Source organism: Phaenicophaeus curvirostris, chromosome 5 (genome assembly GCF_032191515.1).
Source record: "Phaenicophaeus curvirostris isolate KB17595 chromosome 5, BPBGC_Pcur_1.0, whole genome shotgun sequence".
NCBI classification, from domain to species: Eukaryota; Metazoa; Chordata; class Aves; order Cuculiformes; family Cuculidae; genus Phaenicophaeus; species Phaenicophaeus curvirostris.
This window is the reverse complement of record NC_091396.1, coordinates 46,020,867-46,038,167: the sequence shown is the minus strand read 5'-3', so window position 1 is coordinate 46,038,167 and position 17,301 is coordinate 46,020,867. Positions and strand designations below refer to the sequence as shown.

Here is a 17,301-nt window from a genome sequence, read left to right as displayed (position 1 = left end):
AGAGAAAGTGCCTACCCAAACCCTCCTGGTGGTCCACACCACTGCCCAGTCACACAACAACGCCAGCAAACGCAGCTGAGTAGAGGGATTAGACTGCCTAGGAGCAGCTACAGAGCCCAATAATGATGTGCAGCTAATCGTCAGCCTGAAAAAATACAGAGCACACGGAAAAGAGTACTCATGTGTAACTAGAAATCCACATGAGAAAGCACAGAGCAGTCCTGAGAACAAGAACATATGTGTATGATGGGGAGAATAAAAAATGCACATCCAAGCATATAAATTATGGGAATACGAGGGCAGCGTGGCAGAGAGCAGAAGGATGGACTGCTCCAGGGTACCCACAGTAACAGCAGCATGGTCCTGCCCTCATTGTGCCACCTCTGCTTGGGCCCCTACTAGTGATGCTGTTGTCCACTGCAAACTGTGTGGGCCTTGGAGATGGCCCTCAGAGATGGCCCTCATGTTTGAAGCAACGCTCGTTTGTGACTTTATACCATGAGTCCTACTGGTAGAGCACAGCAAGGCCATGCCTATCCAGTCTAACCATCCTCCCCACCACAGACATCCAGAGCTTCAGGATGTGGTGGAAACATTTGTGACCCCAAGCCCTTGGTGCATGTCTTGTCAGATCCTGTCATGATGAGGGGAGATGGGAGTTCATGGACACCTCAGATTGGTGCAGAGAATGTACATGTCCAGCCCCATGGGTCACTGAAAAGATTCAGTGTTACAGTTGACAGAGTCTTTCTTTCCAAGGCATGCCAGGCAACATTTACCATTTGGCCACTTCCATCCCCATTGTTGCCAGCTGAGATGCACACAGAATGCAAAGGACCTCAGTAGAATGAAAAGGAGGCTGACAAGAGAAGCCAAAAGACTAAACACACAGGGAAATTACCCAAGTGGCTGCACTTCTCTAAAGTGTTTCACGAAATCTGGTTATCCAGGTGTAGGAAAGAGGCAAACTGAATGGATAACGCATTCCATGTCCAGGTTGGACTTAGCAAAAGCTATGCAGAAAGCTAAGAAGGAAAAGAGCTCTGATGCTCCCAGCATCTTGCTCCAGCCAGGACAATGCCAGCCACTTCCCTGGGTTCTCATTTCGATTTCACATAATGATAAACCAGGTGGAGCTGTCTGAGCATTAGGTAAAAGCTAGTTTCTTAAGCTTCGGTTGGCAACCGGATGTGTACTACAGTGTAAGGCAGTCTAACTGGTGATTAACTTTAAACTTTAGCTACAAGAGGTGATTAACTCTTGTAGCTGAAGTTTGGAGACACAGATCCTTTCAGCAATGAGAGAGCAATCAAGGGAGGGAGGTTTGGAGTTCTCTGTGGTAAAATACTTCTGTGTTGAAGGACTCCTCAAATAAACAAGCAAATAAAACACACATCCTTTATTCCTTTTAAATTAATAATTTGTGTCCTGTAAGAAATTAAAGTTTTGTCACCTAAATAAGATCACACATTCATATTCAGCCACAAAGATACTCTCTGGATTTTAAAAACTAAAATGAAATAACAACCAAAAAAAACCCCTCCTCTGTTAGTGGAAATGAAATTCAACAGGGTATCAGTGGGGCTAGCCAACAGAGTAGATTGCAGTAGGAGAAAGAAAATGACTGAACTAGATTTGTATGCCAGACTACACACAGATGTATAAGAAATAAACTGTATATAATGCAGTGTTCAATGCCAGGTAATGAGCAATACAAGCAACATTTTTAATGTGATTTTCATCCAGAAAACATCCCTTTATCTGACCAACACAATGTAATCTCTGAAGAGGGAAGTTTGTGAGCTTTGCTACTGTGAAGCCTTGCTTTTAGCAAAGACTTCGCAATCCAGACCCTGTGATGTCCACTACAAAGATTTGTTCTCTACACTCTCAAGAAGCAGGATGAGATTTCTGCCCTTGGTAACTGCCCACCACCACTCCTTCAAGAGCAGCCTTTCAGCTCAGCAAAAACAACACTTACCTGGAATATGATTGACATCTGTCGAGGTGTTTTCATGGCAAGCAGAAGGGAGAAAAGGAAAAGAGAGAGAGAGAGAGAGAAGAGAGAAAAGCCATTAGAGATGCACACAGCAACTCAGCATCCTTGCATGGAAATCAATTTCATGCAAAACCAGAAGTAATTAGGTTTGTTTGAAGGCCACCCATCTGCAGCCAATCACCCAGCCATGCAAGGGAGGAGGCGCTGGCTCCCTCTCCACTGTGCATGTACAAGTGAATCCACCATCATATCTGTCCGGAGAGAGAGTTCCTGGAATCAGATAGAACCAAGCTACATCAGTTCCTGTAAGAATATTGGTTAAAATATTCTACTGTTTTTCACACACAAATGCAAAAGAAAGAAACAAAAACAAACCTGCCTGCAGTAGGTTTCTATTGCACATAAATTCAAGCAAGTTTTCAGAAAAAAAGAAAAGAACCTGCTCCCCTTTTATGAGGGGCAATGTGAATTTATGACCAGGTGCAAGACACTCAACATAGTCCTGGAGTCTAGAAGAGAGTCCATTCCTTTTCATTCTTCCTGCCCATCATTCCCAAAACAACATCCTTCATTGCAGACAGCAGCAGGGGTGGGGGAGGAGTGCCAGAGGCTTGCACGTCCCACATGTTGTCTTTTCACAAGATGCTGAAATCAGACCAAATGTCATTCAATATTATTTCTCTTTGTGTCATAAGATAGCTTTTCAGAATCATTCACACAAATCCCAGAACACATTAGTCCCTTAATAAAGAGAGGAGCAAGACCATGTACGTGATAGTATCATTCACAGAAAAGGTATATCTTTTAATGTAGTATCTATTTTGGGCAGAGCCCATCAACTCCAGAGAATGTACATTAAAAAAATACCCCTCTACTTTTTTAGGATCCCAAGATTAGTCTTGCTCTGAATAGCTACACTTACAACACCATGAGGGAAGAACCCCTTAAATCTCATGGGATTAGCCTAGATTAATATCTTCCTCCCAAGGCAGCCAAAGAAAAAAATTAGCTTGCTTGAGGACACAGTGGGGCCACATCTTTAGGTAGCATTCTCCCCTGGAGGCCTGTACCTTGCCCAGGAGTTGTGTTGCTGCATGTATCATCTTTCAAGACTTCAAAGCATACATTAACAATGCCCAGACCACTTCTGCCACAAGTCTAGGAGCATGACACACTGAGTGCTTTGGTTACACACCATGGTCTAAGAATGAATGCTCCCTCCCCAAACATCCCCTCCAATTTCCATCAGTATTCCCCCTTCCTGCCCAAACCAGCTGTGTTGCTGTGAAACTGGTGCCACTTGTCTTCCTGAGATACTTTCAAGTTAGTGGTGAGTGATGCCCTTACATATTGCTTTTCATTTATCTCTTTCTGTTGCTTTTTGTTCATCACTTTGTAATGCCTCGAGAATCATTCGAGGACACATCCCTGTGGTACATCACACATATATCAAGCTATCCTTTTCTAAGGAGGTAATAACCCAAATGAAACAATGCACAGAAGGGAGGAACTGTTGCATCAACTCATTTCATTTCCATAGTTTCTACTAAACGCATATGTCAGATCTGATGAATGTTATTTGTTGCTTTTCCTCTTTTAATGTATAATTATATCTAAGAACTGGTGTGTTGGTGTGCAAGCCTGGAAGGACACTTAACACTGAAAGTTTGCCTGAAAGTAATTCTTTTTAGGTAGGAAAAGAAAATTCCAAAGAATTACAAGCCCACAGCCATGGCCTAAGTTGACGCATTGCTAGGGAACATCAGTGGCAGTCAGAGAAGATGATCACACGTTTAAGGAAAGGAGGAAAGTACATTATAATGTACTACACATTTTTCTGGTAATCCAGAAGCTGCCCCAAAGCCTATTCTAAGTAGGTACGAAGCTCTAGATCTATGATGTCCTCTCAGCCTTCCTACACACTTGACAAAGGAGCAAGCACGGCTGCAGCCTGGGCTACCTCAGGGGCCTGGGAACAGCAGGCAGCCTCACCAAGGTGTCTGCGCTGCAGGAGGAAATCTGTGGACTGATTAGGGAGTGAAAAGCATCAGCAGATAGAAGAGGCAAAGGAAAGAGCTAACCAAGGGTGAGCAATGGATAAACAGATTAAGCAAATAAGAGAAGAGGCACTGGGCAGTAACTGATATACTGCTTGAAATAATACTTATTTAACTGTGCGTGAATTAAACAGGTCATGAAGCTGTTAAAAAGGGGAACAATGAAGTGTTACAAGCTACGCAAGCATCTCTAAAATGTTGTTTCTCAATGGAAAGTAACAGGGAGCAGACAGCAAGGGGATTTCCATTTACCAGTTTTTGTTCTAATGTCCCTAAGAGCAGGGGTCCCCAATCCTAACTGGCTTTAGTCTTAACTGTCTTTTCACTATATCTTTGTTGAAAAGATACCGCCACCCCGGTGGTATCTGCTGGCAAATGCTGATCTTCAAACTGTGAAAGTACTTGGTTTTTAATATAAAACAAACGTGAGAAAGCACTGCTTTCTTCGTGAAGACAAAAATGCCATATAGCCAGTCAGTCCTCACTAAAGACCCTACAATAAATACCACTGTGGCATACAATTGGAATTACCATACAAGGCCACACAGGAAACCCTACACCACCTCCGCAGCGTGGTAGGCCACTCCACTGGGGTGCATAATTAAAACTGTGGTTGCATACGTTGACAGAAGTCAGCCTTAATAAGAAACCTCTGATGCAGCACCTTACGGCTAGTGGCTTCACCATTAGAAGAAATCTAATGCCTAAGAAAGGTAGAAGATGGAGATGGCAAATAGGCAGTGACCAAGCTGGGGGAGCTGAGTCAACTGTCCTTCAGCACTTGTCATCTGAGACGTTCCCTCAAATTCTCTTCATGTTTTTCAGGTTTGTTTTTAAAAGGACTGTTTAAAACATGTCCTCACCTCCTCCCTCTTCTATCAGCACTACCCTCCTCCCCCACAGGGATCTCCTGCTTGTCATAGGGACTCAGGAGGTAGTGTTCCCCAGTTAAACTGGGAGCACCATGAAGAACACGTGGCAAGCCCAGTGATCATGGGACTCACTGCCGTGTGGATGGAGGTTTCTCTACTTCCTCCAACTGAGAACACTTCAAACACAGAAAGGTCCGTCTCTTAACCACAGAAAAGACAGAGTTTTCTTTATCCTTTATGCAAGGGTCCATTTACTGTGTCTTTGTAAAGGGCTGAGCAGCAAGCCGTTGTTGTTTGCTTTTGTTCTTTGATGCTAATAGCTGGGTTGAAAGAGGGATCAGCAGGGCTGCTGCCTTTGTTTGGTGCAGTCCCAACCATCCGGGTGGGGTGGAAGGGGAAAAAGGATGACAAGGAGTGGGAGGAACAAAGCAAACATTATTACAGCTCAGATCATTGTCATGCCTGTAGAGGAAACATCTGAGGTATTTTTAATTCTAAAATTTTAACAAAAGTGTTAGCAATAAGGGGAGGTGTCATGAAGAGTGCACTTCTGTCTTCACTTGAAAGACAAGGACAGCACAGACTTTCTGTGCACACCAGCCCTACCAGTACATGTCACCATCACCTGAAGAGACCTGCTTTCTTTCACGTCTCCATGGTCCATTCAGTCTCATCCCTCTCCCTTTGATGAGCTGTGGACACCTGTCTTCTGCCAGCTAAACTGAGAGCCTCTGACAGAATTCACACATCACAAACCAACTGTCAGGTGGAAGCATCCTAGGCTAAGTGGAAATAAACACCTAGAAGAGAAGAGCACTGTCTATGTTCTACCAGTCCCTTGAGCTCTCTGGCAAAACCCTCCAGGAGTCGCTGGTTATCCTCTCTCTGAATGTCAGCATGTGGAAAGGACTGTGGAGCGGGAAGAAATTGGGGAGAGGAAGGAACAATAGTGTAAAACTTAGAGGCATATTTTTTTCATAGGGGACCCACTCCCAAATAAGAGGAGATCCTGCCTTTGGACAGGAAAATGACCTTATTCCAAAGCTCATTCAGTTACCATCTCTAAAAAAAGCTATTCTAAAGCAGATTTGGTTGTCATCACGCTGCAAACAGAAAATGGATATAGGTACAGTTTCACCAGCAGAAGCATGACTGGTTGGGAACTCTCAGTCACTGACTGTGATATACTGATATATACGAAAAACAGTTCAGAGATCAAATATTGATACATTTATGGCAGCCTGTGGAATGATTTAAAAGATATGTGATGAGCTAGTCTGGATTCCTGTGGTTTGGTAGCAAGAGATGCTGGTGACTGAGAACTGGGTGATGTAACTGAACTCTGATCTAACCTTTTAACAATGGGATGAAGAGCTGAATTTTGGCTGAGCTGGAAACCCCTTAAATTTCAATGAGCAGAGTTTTCATTAAATTGATACTTCATCAAACAAAGTGTTAATTCTAGATGCCGATTTGGCAAGTGGTCTCATTCCATCCTAACCTGGTCTGTTAATGTAAACATACCTACTTCCCTTACTGCACTGTTAGAGACAAAGCTGTACAGTCTTCTCATCTTTCTTGAGGACACAGTAGCTCAAAGCCACATGGAAGGGTTACAGGGACATAAACAGAAATAGTATTTACATTGTATAAACAGGTTCTAACAAAAATTTGCTTGAGTAAAGACAGGCTCCGCAAAGTGATCAATTCCAAGCATCAGCACAACATCCCTGTAATGCCCATGCTCACACAGAAGATGGGCACCTTGAAGATTGTTGTGTGTATGGTTAACTAGGTTAAGTTACTTTGACAGTGTCATATTTACTTAACATCTTTTGTCTTACTCTGACAGTAGGCTCCACCGCTAATATCTCTCTACTAATTCCAATGGAATTGCCACAGAAGTAAATTTGACCAATTCTATTTAATTTGCTAAATATTTAGGATACTGAAACAAATCCAAAACCGCTTGAGCCTATGATGCCTGTCAGTGAGCTGCATAATGGGATCATGAAGAACTTCACAGTTCTAGCAGGTGTAGGCCTTATTGTCTCTCTCTAGAAGACTAGGACCCTGTAATTTGTGTTAATGGAGTGTTGAACAATTCTGATTTTATTCAGTAGAGACAAGTGGTGACACATACACAATAAGTTCATTACAATCAATTACATTTCTCTGTGTCCTTTGTCCTAGGGGATCTCTTAGGCTTCAGTCTCTCGGGAATAGTGCTCACTTGATACGTCGCATAGAATTGCAGACTGTACTGTGCCTTTGCACAGCTAATACTTGGGATCCTAAAGCACTTATTAGCTGAGAATACAGGAATCATTCATCCAGCATCGAAATGCAGCCAGCTCTGAAGTTAAAGAGACAGACATTTAACAGCTTATAGGAACACCATACAGCAGTTTAGCATGTCAGAGTTAGAACAAGAACTATTTAAAAAGGTAGAATGAAACTTGACTGATTCTGCTAAAAGTACCATGTGATTTTAAAGTACTTCTGATTTAAATGAGGGGAAGGGATTTGATTTCAAATCTGCATAATTAAGAGTGATGTGGTGACTCCAAATCTCTTCTCCATACTCTGCGCATTAATGTTAGGGGCAGCCTTCCCTCTCCACAGGGTCAAATGTGAGGTTGACTGACATGTGCCTGAGTATGTCACCCTCTAAAGCATATAAGATTTGAGTAGATCCTGTATCTACTAAGGAAAACAGAACCGTTACCTCAAGGGGCCAAACTCTCCCCTATCAGGCAACCACAATACTCAGGCAGAGTGTGTGCTATTGCTAGCTAGGGAGACACGTGCAAGCAACTGGGTTCGTTACAATTGCTTGGTCGTTTAATATCAACATGATGTAGATGGATAAAATATGCCTGCTGCTTCAGAAACTAAAGCAGAGAGTTACTTACTTCCAGAAAGAGTAAAAAAAAAAAAAAAACAACAACCAAAAAATCTTAGATATATTAATTCATAATAATTCCTGTAATTAACTCGGTATCATTACTATTCTTAGATAAAGCTGCTGGCTGATTTCACGGCTTTCAGTGAGAGTACCATCCTCTTTCACACAGCCCAACAAATATGCTCATGTATGTTCTTCAGGCTACGTAGCTGGGGAAAAGTCAATAGTTCTGCAGCCTACTACTAGCAAAAATTCAACTGGGATTTAATTACTCAGTATCATCCAAACAATATCCTGACCTTCACTTAAACTGCCTAGACCCATTGCCTGAGCACTCCAGGATGAAACTTCTTTCCATTTCACTCTAGGCGCCTGGGCACCGTAGGAAATGGAGGATTTGTTCCCTGCCATTTTGCACCATACATCTCCATTTAGCCAGTTATGGTCATAGTCTTGTGGAGCACACAAAAGGTAAATAACTGTATAACTTATGAATGGCAGGGGCAAGCAGAATAATACAAAATGTCGTCCGTGTTCACCATAGATGGAATGAAAAGAAACTTAAGACACAGAAAGGGAAGCTTTGGGTTAACATTAGAAAAATTTGCTAGTAACAGGGTAGTGAGGCTCTGGAACAGCTTGGCTACTGAGAGTTAGCCATCAGCATTGGAGATTATTGAGGAAAGACTAGACAAGTATTTCTCATTAGTTTTTCAGAGATCTTTCCAGTCTCATTTTCTACGATTTTATTATTCTAATTCAAAATGCACTCTCCTCAGACAAACCCATCAGTAGCAATTTCCAGGCATCACAAGCTAAGAACTTCAATAACAGAGCAGGGCAGACACCAAGAGTGAGCCTCTAACAGTAGCCAAGCACTGGTACTCAGGCAAAAGTCAAAGGAACTAAGAAAATTCACAGTATGCTTATTCACAGTTTCCAGCAATGATAGACTGGTGGAGGTTGCATCATGATCAAAATGTTTAACAGTCCTTGATGGACTTCTTCCTCCTTGAATTTGTCTGGTGTCTTCTAGAACTAGCATTGATGTGGAGTGAAACAGTATTTTAGTTGGGTTTTTTTTGTTTAAAACCAGCAGCTGAATATGTTATATTTGGTATCCCCTATCTGTTGCTTTATAAAATATTATCAATAAACATTCTTCATTCAGCATTACCACAGCACATTCTTGATTATAACTATCCTCATCAAGCCTTGCTTTAACCACTTCTATAAACTGAAGTGTGCTGGTCCATCAAAACCCTATACATACAGCAGCCATTCTGTGCCTACAGTGAGAGACTACAGCAGGACACATTTTTAATTTTATCCTGGGGTTACTTGAACTGGCCCATTTGTGTAACTACACTTTAGCACAGGTCTAAACCCATCAGAAGCCTGTCTGTCCCCTAGGGGCACACAACACTACTCAATCTGGCCAAAAATCCAATAAGAAGAAAGCTGTTATTCTTGACAGAAACATGGGCTGACAAGTTTATGAATAAGAAATAAATACAGACTGTATTTGGACAAATTACCCTAAGAGCACCCTGCCTTTATGGAGGTCCTTGTTCCTTGCCAGGGCCTTGAGCAGATCCAGATTCCCTCTTTCCTTTACATTTAGGACTATCACACAAAAGGACCTGTGAAGAGCACTCATCTGCCCCAGAATTCATTTGCAACACTTGGGCCAAGAACAAGCTCTTGTGAAGGGGGAATAGATAGCAGAGGACAAAGTATGTCATAGAAAAACATGGACATGCTGTGATGTGTGCACAAGTTATGCACGTGCAGTACACAGTTTCCTCCACAAACACTATGATCAGTTATTTGATATTCTGTGCAAACAGCAAAAGTTGCCATATGCTTCATCATGTTATGTAGTAGAAGAGTGAAAGCTTGTTCCACATAAGTGGCCACTCACAGAAGAAATGGGGACTAAATTACTTTCCTGCCTTTAGCTACAGTATTTGGGACTACTATTAATAAAACACTCATGTATTAGGAGCAGTGGCAGGGTTACACAGAAAGTTGGTTTTGCACTTTCATAGGTCATCTTCAGTGGTAAAAAAGAGGAAGATGAGTTCTCTTCCCTCCACCCTGACTGAGCCAAGGAGCCCGTGACCTTCTAAAATCATGCATTGCTTACACATTTGCCTATTTCATCACACTTTCATAACATTACCTAGGTATCTCTGTATCTGCTTCAATTATGGCAGGAAACTCCCGCCCTCATTCAGATTTCCCTTTAAGGTAAGACAGCCTTGTGCTTTGCAAAGCCCTTCAAGAACTACTTGCAAGTGAGCTACATTCCTATGGACATCTGCTTCCTTGTGTTTTAACTACAATTGAAACTACCTTTCCATTACAAGCCCAATTTTTTCTCCAGTTTTGACTTCAGAAAGGACTAAATCAGCCAGTGTGACACTTCAGTGGCTCCATTATCTCATAGCAAGAGATGTTCTTACAAACTGGAGGTAACTCACACCAGAGATCTTAGGAATACAGGATCCAGTCTATCTCCAATGGCCTTCCTGTTTTAACTGATTTGGGCAGCAGGAAGGAATGGCAACTGGATCGATCTCCCTAAATGAAATACCCTCCCTGCCAGGAAGGCTTTGCCTAGATTCACTAACATAGCTACTTCTTCTCAGATCCAGCAAAAGCAATAATGCTAGAAGGTTATCAGGACATAAAGACAACAGGGAGTTTGCTGATGATAACACACAACAGTGGACTGACCACCACAAAACTTAACCCATTTTTGAGCAGTCCTGTGGCTTATACTAAAGTGAACTAGCCATGTGACTCAAGAAGCTAAAACTAGTTTCATTGCAGGCATTCTGCTATCTGCTCAAAGTCCTGAAATAGGGCCCACGGTGTTTCACCTTTGCATTACCTGCAAGACTGACACAGAGATCAGAAAACAGGGTATTACCCACCATATGACACAGAAAAAGGGTACCTGTGCTCCTGTTGAGCAAAAACCTGCACGCATGCTGAGTATTTTCAGCTTTGTCTTGTTCACAGACCATCACCATGACAGCTACCAAAAGGCATTTACTACCCCCAAATCCACTACAAACTGTGTTGCCTCCATTCCTCTCTTATCATCCAAAAAATGATGGACAGAAATGAACTTAGGGCATATTCCCTGTGACATATACAGCGCTGAGGATATTCAATAAATAGTAACACAAAGAAGAGGAAAAAGGAGTTAATACAAGCAGATTTGGAAAAAAAGTGATAAGTAAGCACAGAAAGGGCTCGTTAAGCCTATGAAGTGGCCCAGGCTATAATCTATTTGCTGTACCCAGTCTTGGAATTAATAAAACAAATCCCTCGATAAGTCTGACAGAGTTATTAGAGGATGCTAATATTCCCCTCAGAGCAATCTGGAGAAGCAGAGCTGGAGCCACAGGAGACTGTGACCAGCCTAGTCAGACAAGGGTGGAAGGAAAGGAAGGGGGAAGTCCTCTCCAAATCCACCTTACTCTTTTTGTCAGTATTGCATACTCCTACCCAGCCTGTTCTGGAAGGGTTCAGAAGCCCACTTCCTTTCTCAATACTGATCATACTTAATATGGAATCAAATCTACATTTACTACGCAATTCAGATTGGATCAATTTGTAACTCTGTTCTCTATTGGGAGCCTTGTGGAAGACAGTGTATTCAAGGAGCTCGTGATCCTGACCAGGCATGTTGTTAGACCTTGTTCCTGGGGCTTGAGAATCCCATGCATTATCAGCAGCAACCAATGCACGGGAGTGCCCTGTGCTTGCCTATGCTGTGCATCAGTGGGTGTCGTGACAGAGATAACATCTCTTCCTGTCAGGAGAAGATACATGATTCTGTTTGCTACACAAAAAAAAAAAAAAAAAAAAAAAAAAGAAAAGCACCACAGCATAGGAAGGCGGAGGAAAATCCATCCAAGGTCCACCTGATGCTGTGCGAAAGCAGAGTTCCCAGCCTCTGAAGCAATACAAGGTTTACTCACTGTTTATATTCCTCTTTTTATTCAACCTTATTAAAATACCTATTTTATTACACCATTTGTTGTTGAGTCTTCTTATTGAAGTCTGTTAAAAATACCTGCACACTCACTGTCATGTTCTCTCTCACCCACTGGCTCCCCAGTGCAAAGCAGCTGTAAGGGAAAGACTCCTCAGAAAAGGTTGCCATTGTGCTGGTTAGCCACCTGGTGCCATCAGGTGCTAAGATTTGTGCTTCAGTAGGTCTCTGGCCAAGGAACCACTCACAGTCTCCTGTTCTAAATACTCTTCTCACTAAATTGCCTAGTGATTTGAAAGTAAAGACCATGATCTTGAAATTTACTTAGTAACCATAATGTGCCTAGCATGCCTCTGGGTTTGGTGTTAAGTATCAACTAATTATTGATTCATTCACTCCAGTTCCAATTAGAATGGAGTTACAGTGTGGCTGTAAAGTGAGAATTCTATTTATTACACATAAAAATATATAGTGCATGTTCCTCCAACTTACAATAATCACCCTAAATAAAGCATGAGTAATCAGAAGAAATGCATCTTCTTTTGCTCCCTCCTACACCTACATATCATTTTTAGAGTATGTGTTAGTGGGTTTTATATTCCATGTTATTGCTGTATTTGCTGCTGCAATATATATATTTAAATTAAATAGAAGTCATCAAGAGGTACTATTGGAAGCATTTGCCTTGTTTATTGTTGAAAGACGCTGCTTGGAAAAGAGTAACTGCTGACTTAAGTAAATGTGAAACATAATGACGGGAAACAGCTGCATTCTGCGTCTTTCAGAACTCTAAATTTTCTTGTGTGAATGTCTAAATGTAGACCGCCAGCCTGCAGCAGGATCCATGCAGATGCAGACCCAAGTGCATAATGATATGGCAGGGCAGGACCTCACACTCACTGAATTCAGCAGATGTCTCTCCTCATTGAATGGACTAACATCAGGCTCCTAAAATTACCATCACTTGTATGCAGAAGAATTTTGGGTTTCTTTTTTTTTTTTATACAGAGTACAAAATACTTCTGATTAACGTGTTAACATAATACACATAAGCTCATACACAGAACAACAGAAAACAGACAGAAAAGGTATAGGGAAAAGAGCTATACATCTTTTTCTGGTTTTGAAAAATATGTAAAGTTTGACTCTTTCTTAAATCTGTGAAGGAGTGTGTGCAGTACTTCCCATGTTCATTTTCTCACATCTGTTATACAAAAGACACTGCTGAGCAGCGTGAAGCTTTTCACCTCCCTGTCATCAGTTCAAATTCGCTGTATGTCAATAAAGATTCAAAGTCATTCCCAGCTAGCAATCCTTTGATGACCTAAGTGAAAGCAGATGAGTACAGCACTCAGTTCATATCCTGGCTGATTTCTGAATCCAGAAAAGCCACTATCATAATAATTGGCTTCCAGCAGTACAGAAATGCATTGAGTACTGTATAAACTGCAAAGGCACAATCCCCTCGCCCAGAGGACTGCTCAACACAGTCAAATACTAGCACTAATTGATACCTCACCTGGGTCTTAAGCAAGGGAAGAATCGCACTTAGTCTCTTATTTCTAAATGCACCTGAACTGTGCCAGAATATCAGGGCAGAAGAAGAAAATTTCCACCAGGTGCTTCTTGCATAAGTAAAAGCTAGTACCTCTCTTCCACAAACTGTTTTTACTCACTAGCTGGGATGATCCAGTTCAAAGTATTCATGCACCAAAAGCATCAAAAAGGAAGGTGTTAGAAGCAGCAGCAAATGTCAGGGTGTCCGTGGGAGTTTGTACCTCCATGTCTATGAGGCACTCATGAAAAGCTACAGCATTCTCTTTTTTTTTGAAAAATTCGGGACCCATAACTGCAGCATGAACCAAGGAAGCTTATTTGGATTACATTTTACAGAGGCTCATTCACTGCCAGATAGGTAATCAGTCCCATAAAACTTCCTTCACTTGGGAGACACAGCCCTGAAACAAAACAATAGCCATTAGGGAGCAGAGATACGAGTCACCTTTGGATTTCAGTGATATCCATAAGCACTATTGCTGAGGGATTTGGAAGATGCATTGTACCTTCTTCTCTATGATGATAATACCTGTTCTTTCTTCTTCAAGAAAATGCCAGTGAACCCACTGGACATGACTGGAAACCAGTATCCATCCAGGACTGCAGGAGAAAAGTATTTCAACTGTATCAAGGAATGACTGAAGGATGGTGCTCCTAAACTGGCACCTGACCTAGCTGCCTTGTCAAAGACGTGATGTTTAACAAGAGTAGAAAATGGATTATGCTGTATTGCCACCTTACAACACATTGCAGGAACAGGCACCAACATCTGCTTCTGAGTTCACAGAATCACAAAGTACTTGAGGTTTGAAGTGACTTCTCAAGACCAGCTCTTCTGACCATCCAACTCTCTCAGGGTCAAACTAGAGCAAGCTGCTCAGGACTTTCACTAGCCAGATTTTTAATATCTTCAAGGAAACTATTCAACAGTTGGTGAAGTGTGCCTGGATATCCAAAACAGCCCATTCATTTAACAAGACCTGGATACAATCTCCGTGTGGTTCAGAAAGGTCTGTTTTTGATGAGCTGGATATAGCCATACGTACACAGGGAAGTGGTCCAAGAGATGTATTTCTTTCCCCTCTACAGAGGAGTTCGAGCAGAAAAACAGCACAGATGATAATTTGAAAAGAAACCCAGGAACTTAGGGGAATGAAGGAATGAAGTTGGAGTTTCAGTTACGGAGTTACAGAGCCATCTTCTTGAAACCGAAGCCTGTATGACACAGTTGAATGAGCTGAAGATGAGTCTTTATGTTAGAGGACTTCCACAAGAAGGAACGTTCAAAGACAGTATAGTCTAAAGCTGCTTCAAAGCAAACTTTAGAAGCTTAAGGTAGAAGTTAAGTCTCTTAAGGAAAAAAAAAATTATTATAGAATAGAATCATAGGTTGGTTTCAGTTGGAAAAGACCGTTAAGATCATCAAGTCCAACCATTGATCCAGCCATGCTGCCTGCCGCTAGACCATGTCCCCAAGTACGACATCTACTTGTCTTTTAAACACCTCCAGGGATAGTAACTCAACCACCTCCCTGGGCAGCCTATTCCACCTATTCCAATGCTTGACAACCCTTTCAGTAAAGAAATTCTTCCTAATAGCCAACCTAAATCTCCCCTGGTGCATTTTGAGGCCATTTGCCTTTATCCTCTCACTAGCTAGCAGGGAGAAGAAAGATCCTGAAGAATTCAAAATATTGATAATACTGAATTTAAAACAGAATAGAAGATTGGATGTAACTGCATGAGTATGTCATATGCTGCTATTTTTGCAAGGTCAACACCAAGAACTTCATAGTAACCCAGCACGTTGCAAGAGCATGTAAGAACCATTTCCTTACCAGGGATTGGCACAGGTTCAGATAGGTTTAAGTAGTTCCTATTTAAAACTCATAGCCTGAGAAATAACTCCTCCTGGATGAGAACTTGTTGGCTTATGTGACAATCTCCTGAATCTGTAAGAAGCAAACTGGCAGTCATATTCAGCTGCTCACCTCTCACCTGTCACAATGAGCGGCCATTCAACTAGGAACATTATCTGCAGGCCATTCCAGTATACAGCCACATAAGATGGAAAAAGGGTGGGAGCCAGCTGTACATCTGGACAGGTATGACAACCCAAACACTGTCATTTGGTAAAAGGTGATAGGAAAATCATAGTCTCACACCACCTAATTCTGAATATTAGACAGCACATATGGGGAAGTAATAGACTATTACACAGCTGCAAAATTAAGCCAATAGAAACCTAGCACAGACAGTATATGGAGCAGCAGATTAAGCACATGGTGCCTGCCCTTGTAAAGAAGTCTGTAATGAAATACCTGTAACTAACAGAATGCATAGAAGAACATATGTAAGTACTTTTTCAGCAGCCACCAGTTGCTGGATATCAAAAGTCTGTTGAGAAGGCTTGCCAGCTTGGAGGCATAGAGCAACAGGTTTAATAACACAATATCCAGATCCTGATGATTCCCCAGTGAGAGGACAATTGAGTGTCTCTCACTGGCTGTTTATATAATGTAACATTAAATGGACATATTGCTTATCAGCCATGCTACAACAGAACCTTTACAGAGTGTTTTACAACACTCAGAAACACTATGCAGACCAGCCTGACAACTTTCTATTCCACAATATCATGGCAGCTCCATCTCCTTCCGAGAGCACGTTACCACTGCAGATAGCTCAAGCAGATGATATCTTTACCTTATAGCAGTATTGCCCTGGAACAGTCATGATCATTGTCACTGTGGGGAGGACAATAAGGAGCATTTTTTTTCTCCAGATTAGCCATAAAAAGGTGAGGTGGAAACATGTGATCCCCTTGCTTTTATGGTGCCAAGACAGAATATACTGACCTCAGCCATGTTTCACAGGGCCAGAGGTGAAGTCTAATAGATAGCATCAGTTCTGCCCACCACCATTTGAGAGGTGCCGATTCCTTCTTACCAGTGTAATACAGCTTAATCCCCACTTGTAAATGAGTAGAGAATAAGAAACTGTCCAAGAGGAGGATATAATGCCTATCAGTCATAATGTCCATGAACTTCATTGCATGTCGTGGATGAAAGATTAATTGTGGTAGCCTTCATCTACTGGGGGAAGTAGAACATTCTTCTACTCCAAATGTTGAACTCCCCTACAATAATGTGAATAATCAGGAGAAAAACAGGCCTTTTGTTAGGAACAGAACTCAACAGCACCACTCCAAGGTACATCCTAAGGACTGGGTGATGGTATGCAAGAACTGAGAGCTGGTCCTGAGATGGGAGATATCGGTAGATAAAGGTCCACTTTACTACCCTAATCTCCAAACAGAAGATAAAATATATACATCTACTAGGTTCCTTCAGACCTAAAACAAGAAACAAGCTCCTTACTATTTGGTGTAATGCAAAATGAGCAAAAACTGCTTCTCCACATCTACATAATCCCCTGACTTACAGATTCTTGTTGGTTTGCTGAATACTGGCCAACTTTGGGCTATTCCTGACAAGGTTTGAGGCAGAACCTTGGCAATCACCTTGGAAATACAGGACCTGGCTCCAGTACCAATGATGATCAAAACAGCTTTTGTGCTTCTGCCTCAGCACATGAGTAACATCAGCTCTGGCTGTTTTCTACCTGCTGTCTTTTCCACACCAGCCTTTGCTTTTGTGTTTGCTGTAGGAGGCCCTATATGAAGCCACCTCATTTGAGAGCAGAAGGCTGGAGCTTGTCTCCAACAGGACCTTCAAGGACAGTTCCAGCAGATGGAGCTTTTACCTTATGTCTTGCAATTTACACATTCTTGTGGAGAATGACAATCAGGCATCTACTCCTTTCTGAGATTCCCACACACAGAAGAGATGCCTGTTGTGTCCATCCCATATAATGATTAACCCTGGAAAACACAG

General features: G+C 41.9%; 1 protein-coding gene across 28 annotated transcripts in view; it reads right to left on the bottom strand.

Moving 5' to 3' along the window:
* Window positions 1-17,301, bottom strand: part of NRXN3 (neurexin 3) — a 960,997-nt gene that overhangs the window by 925,250 nt on the left and 18,446 nt on the right. For all 28 annotated transcript variants that reach the window (XR_011337550.1, XR_011337551.1, XM_069858542.1 and 25 more), the window contains exon 2: window positions 1,982-1,999. Coding sequence is in view for 26 of the 28 variants with exons in the window: in XM_069858542.1 (XP_069714643.1) it covers window positions 1,982-1,999 (18 nt within the window). In the remaining 2 variants the exon portion in view is untranslated. The remainder of the gene's footprint in view (window positions 1-1,981; window positions 2,000-17,301) is intronic.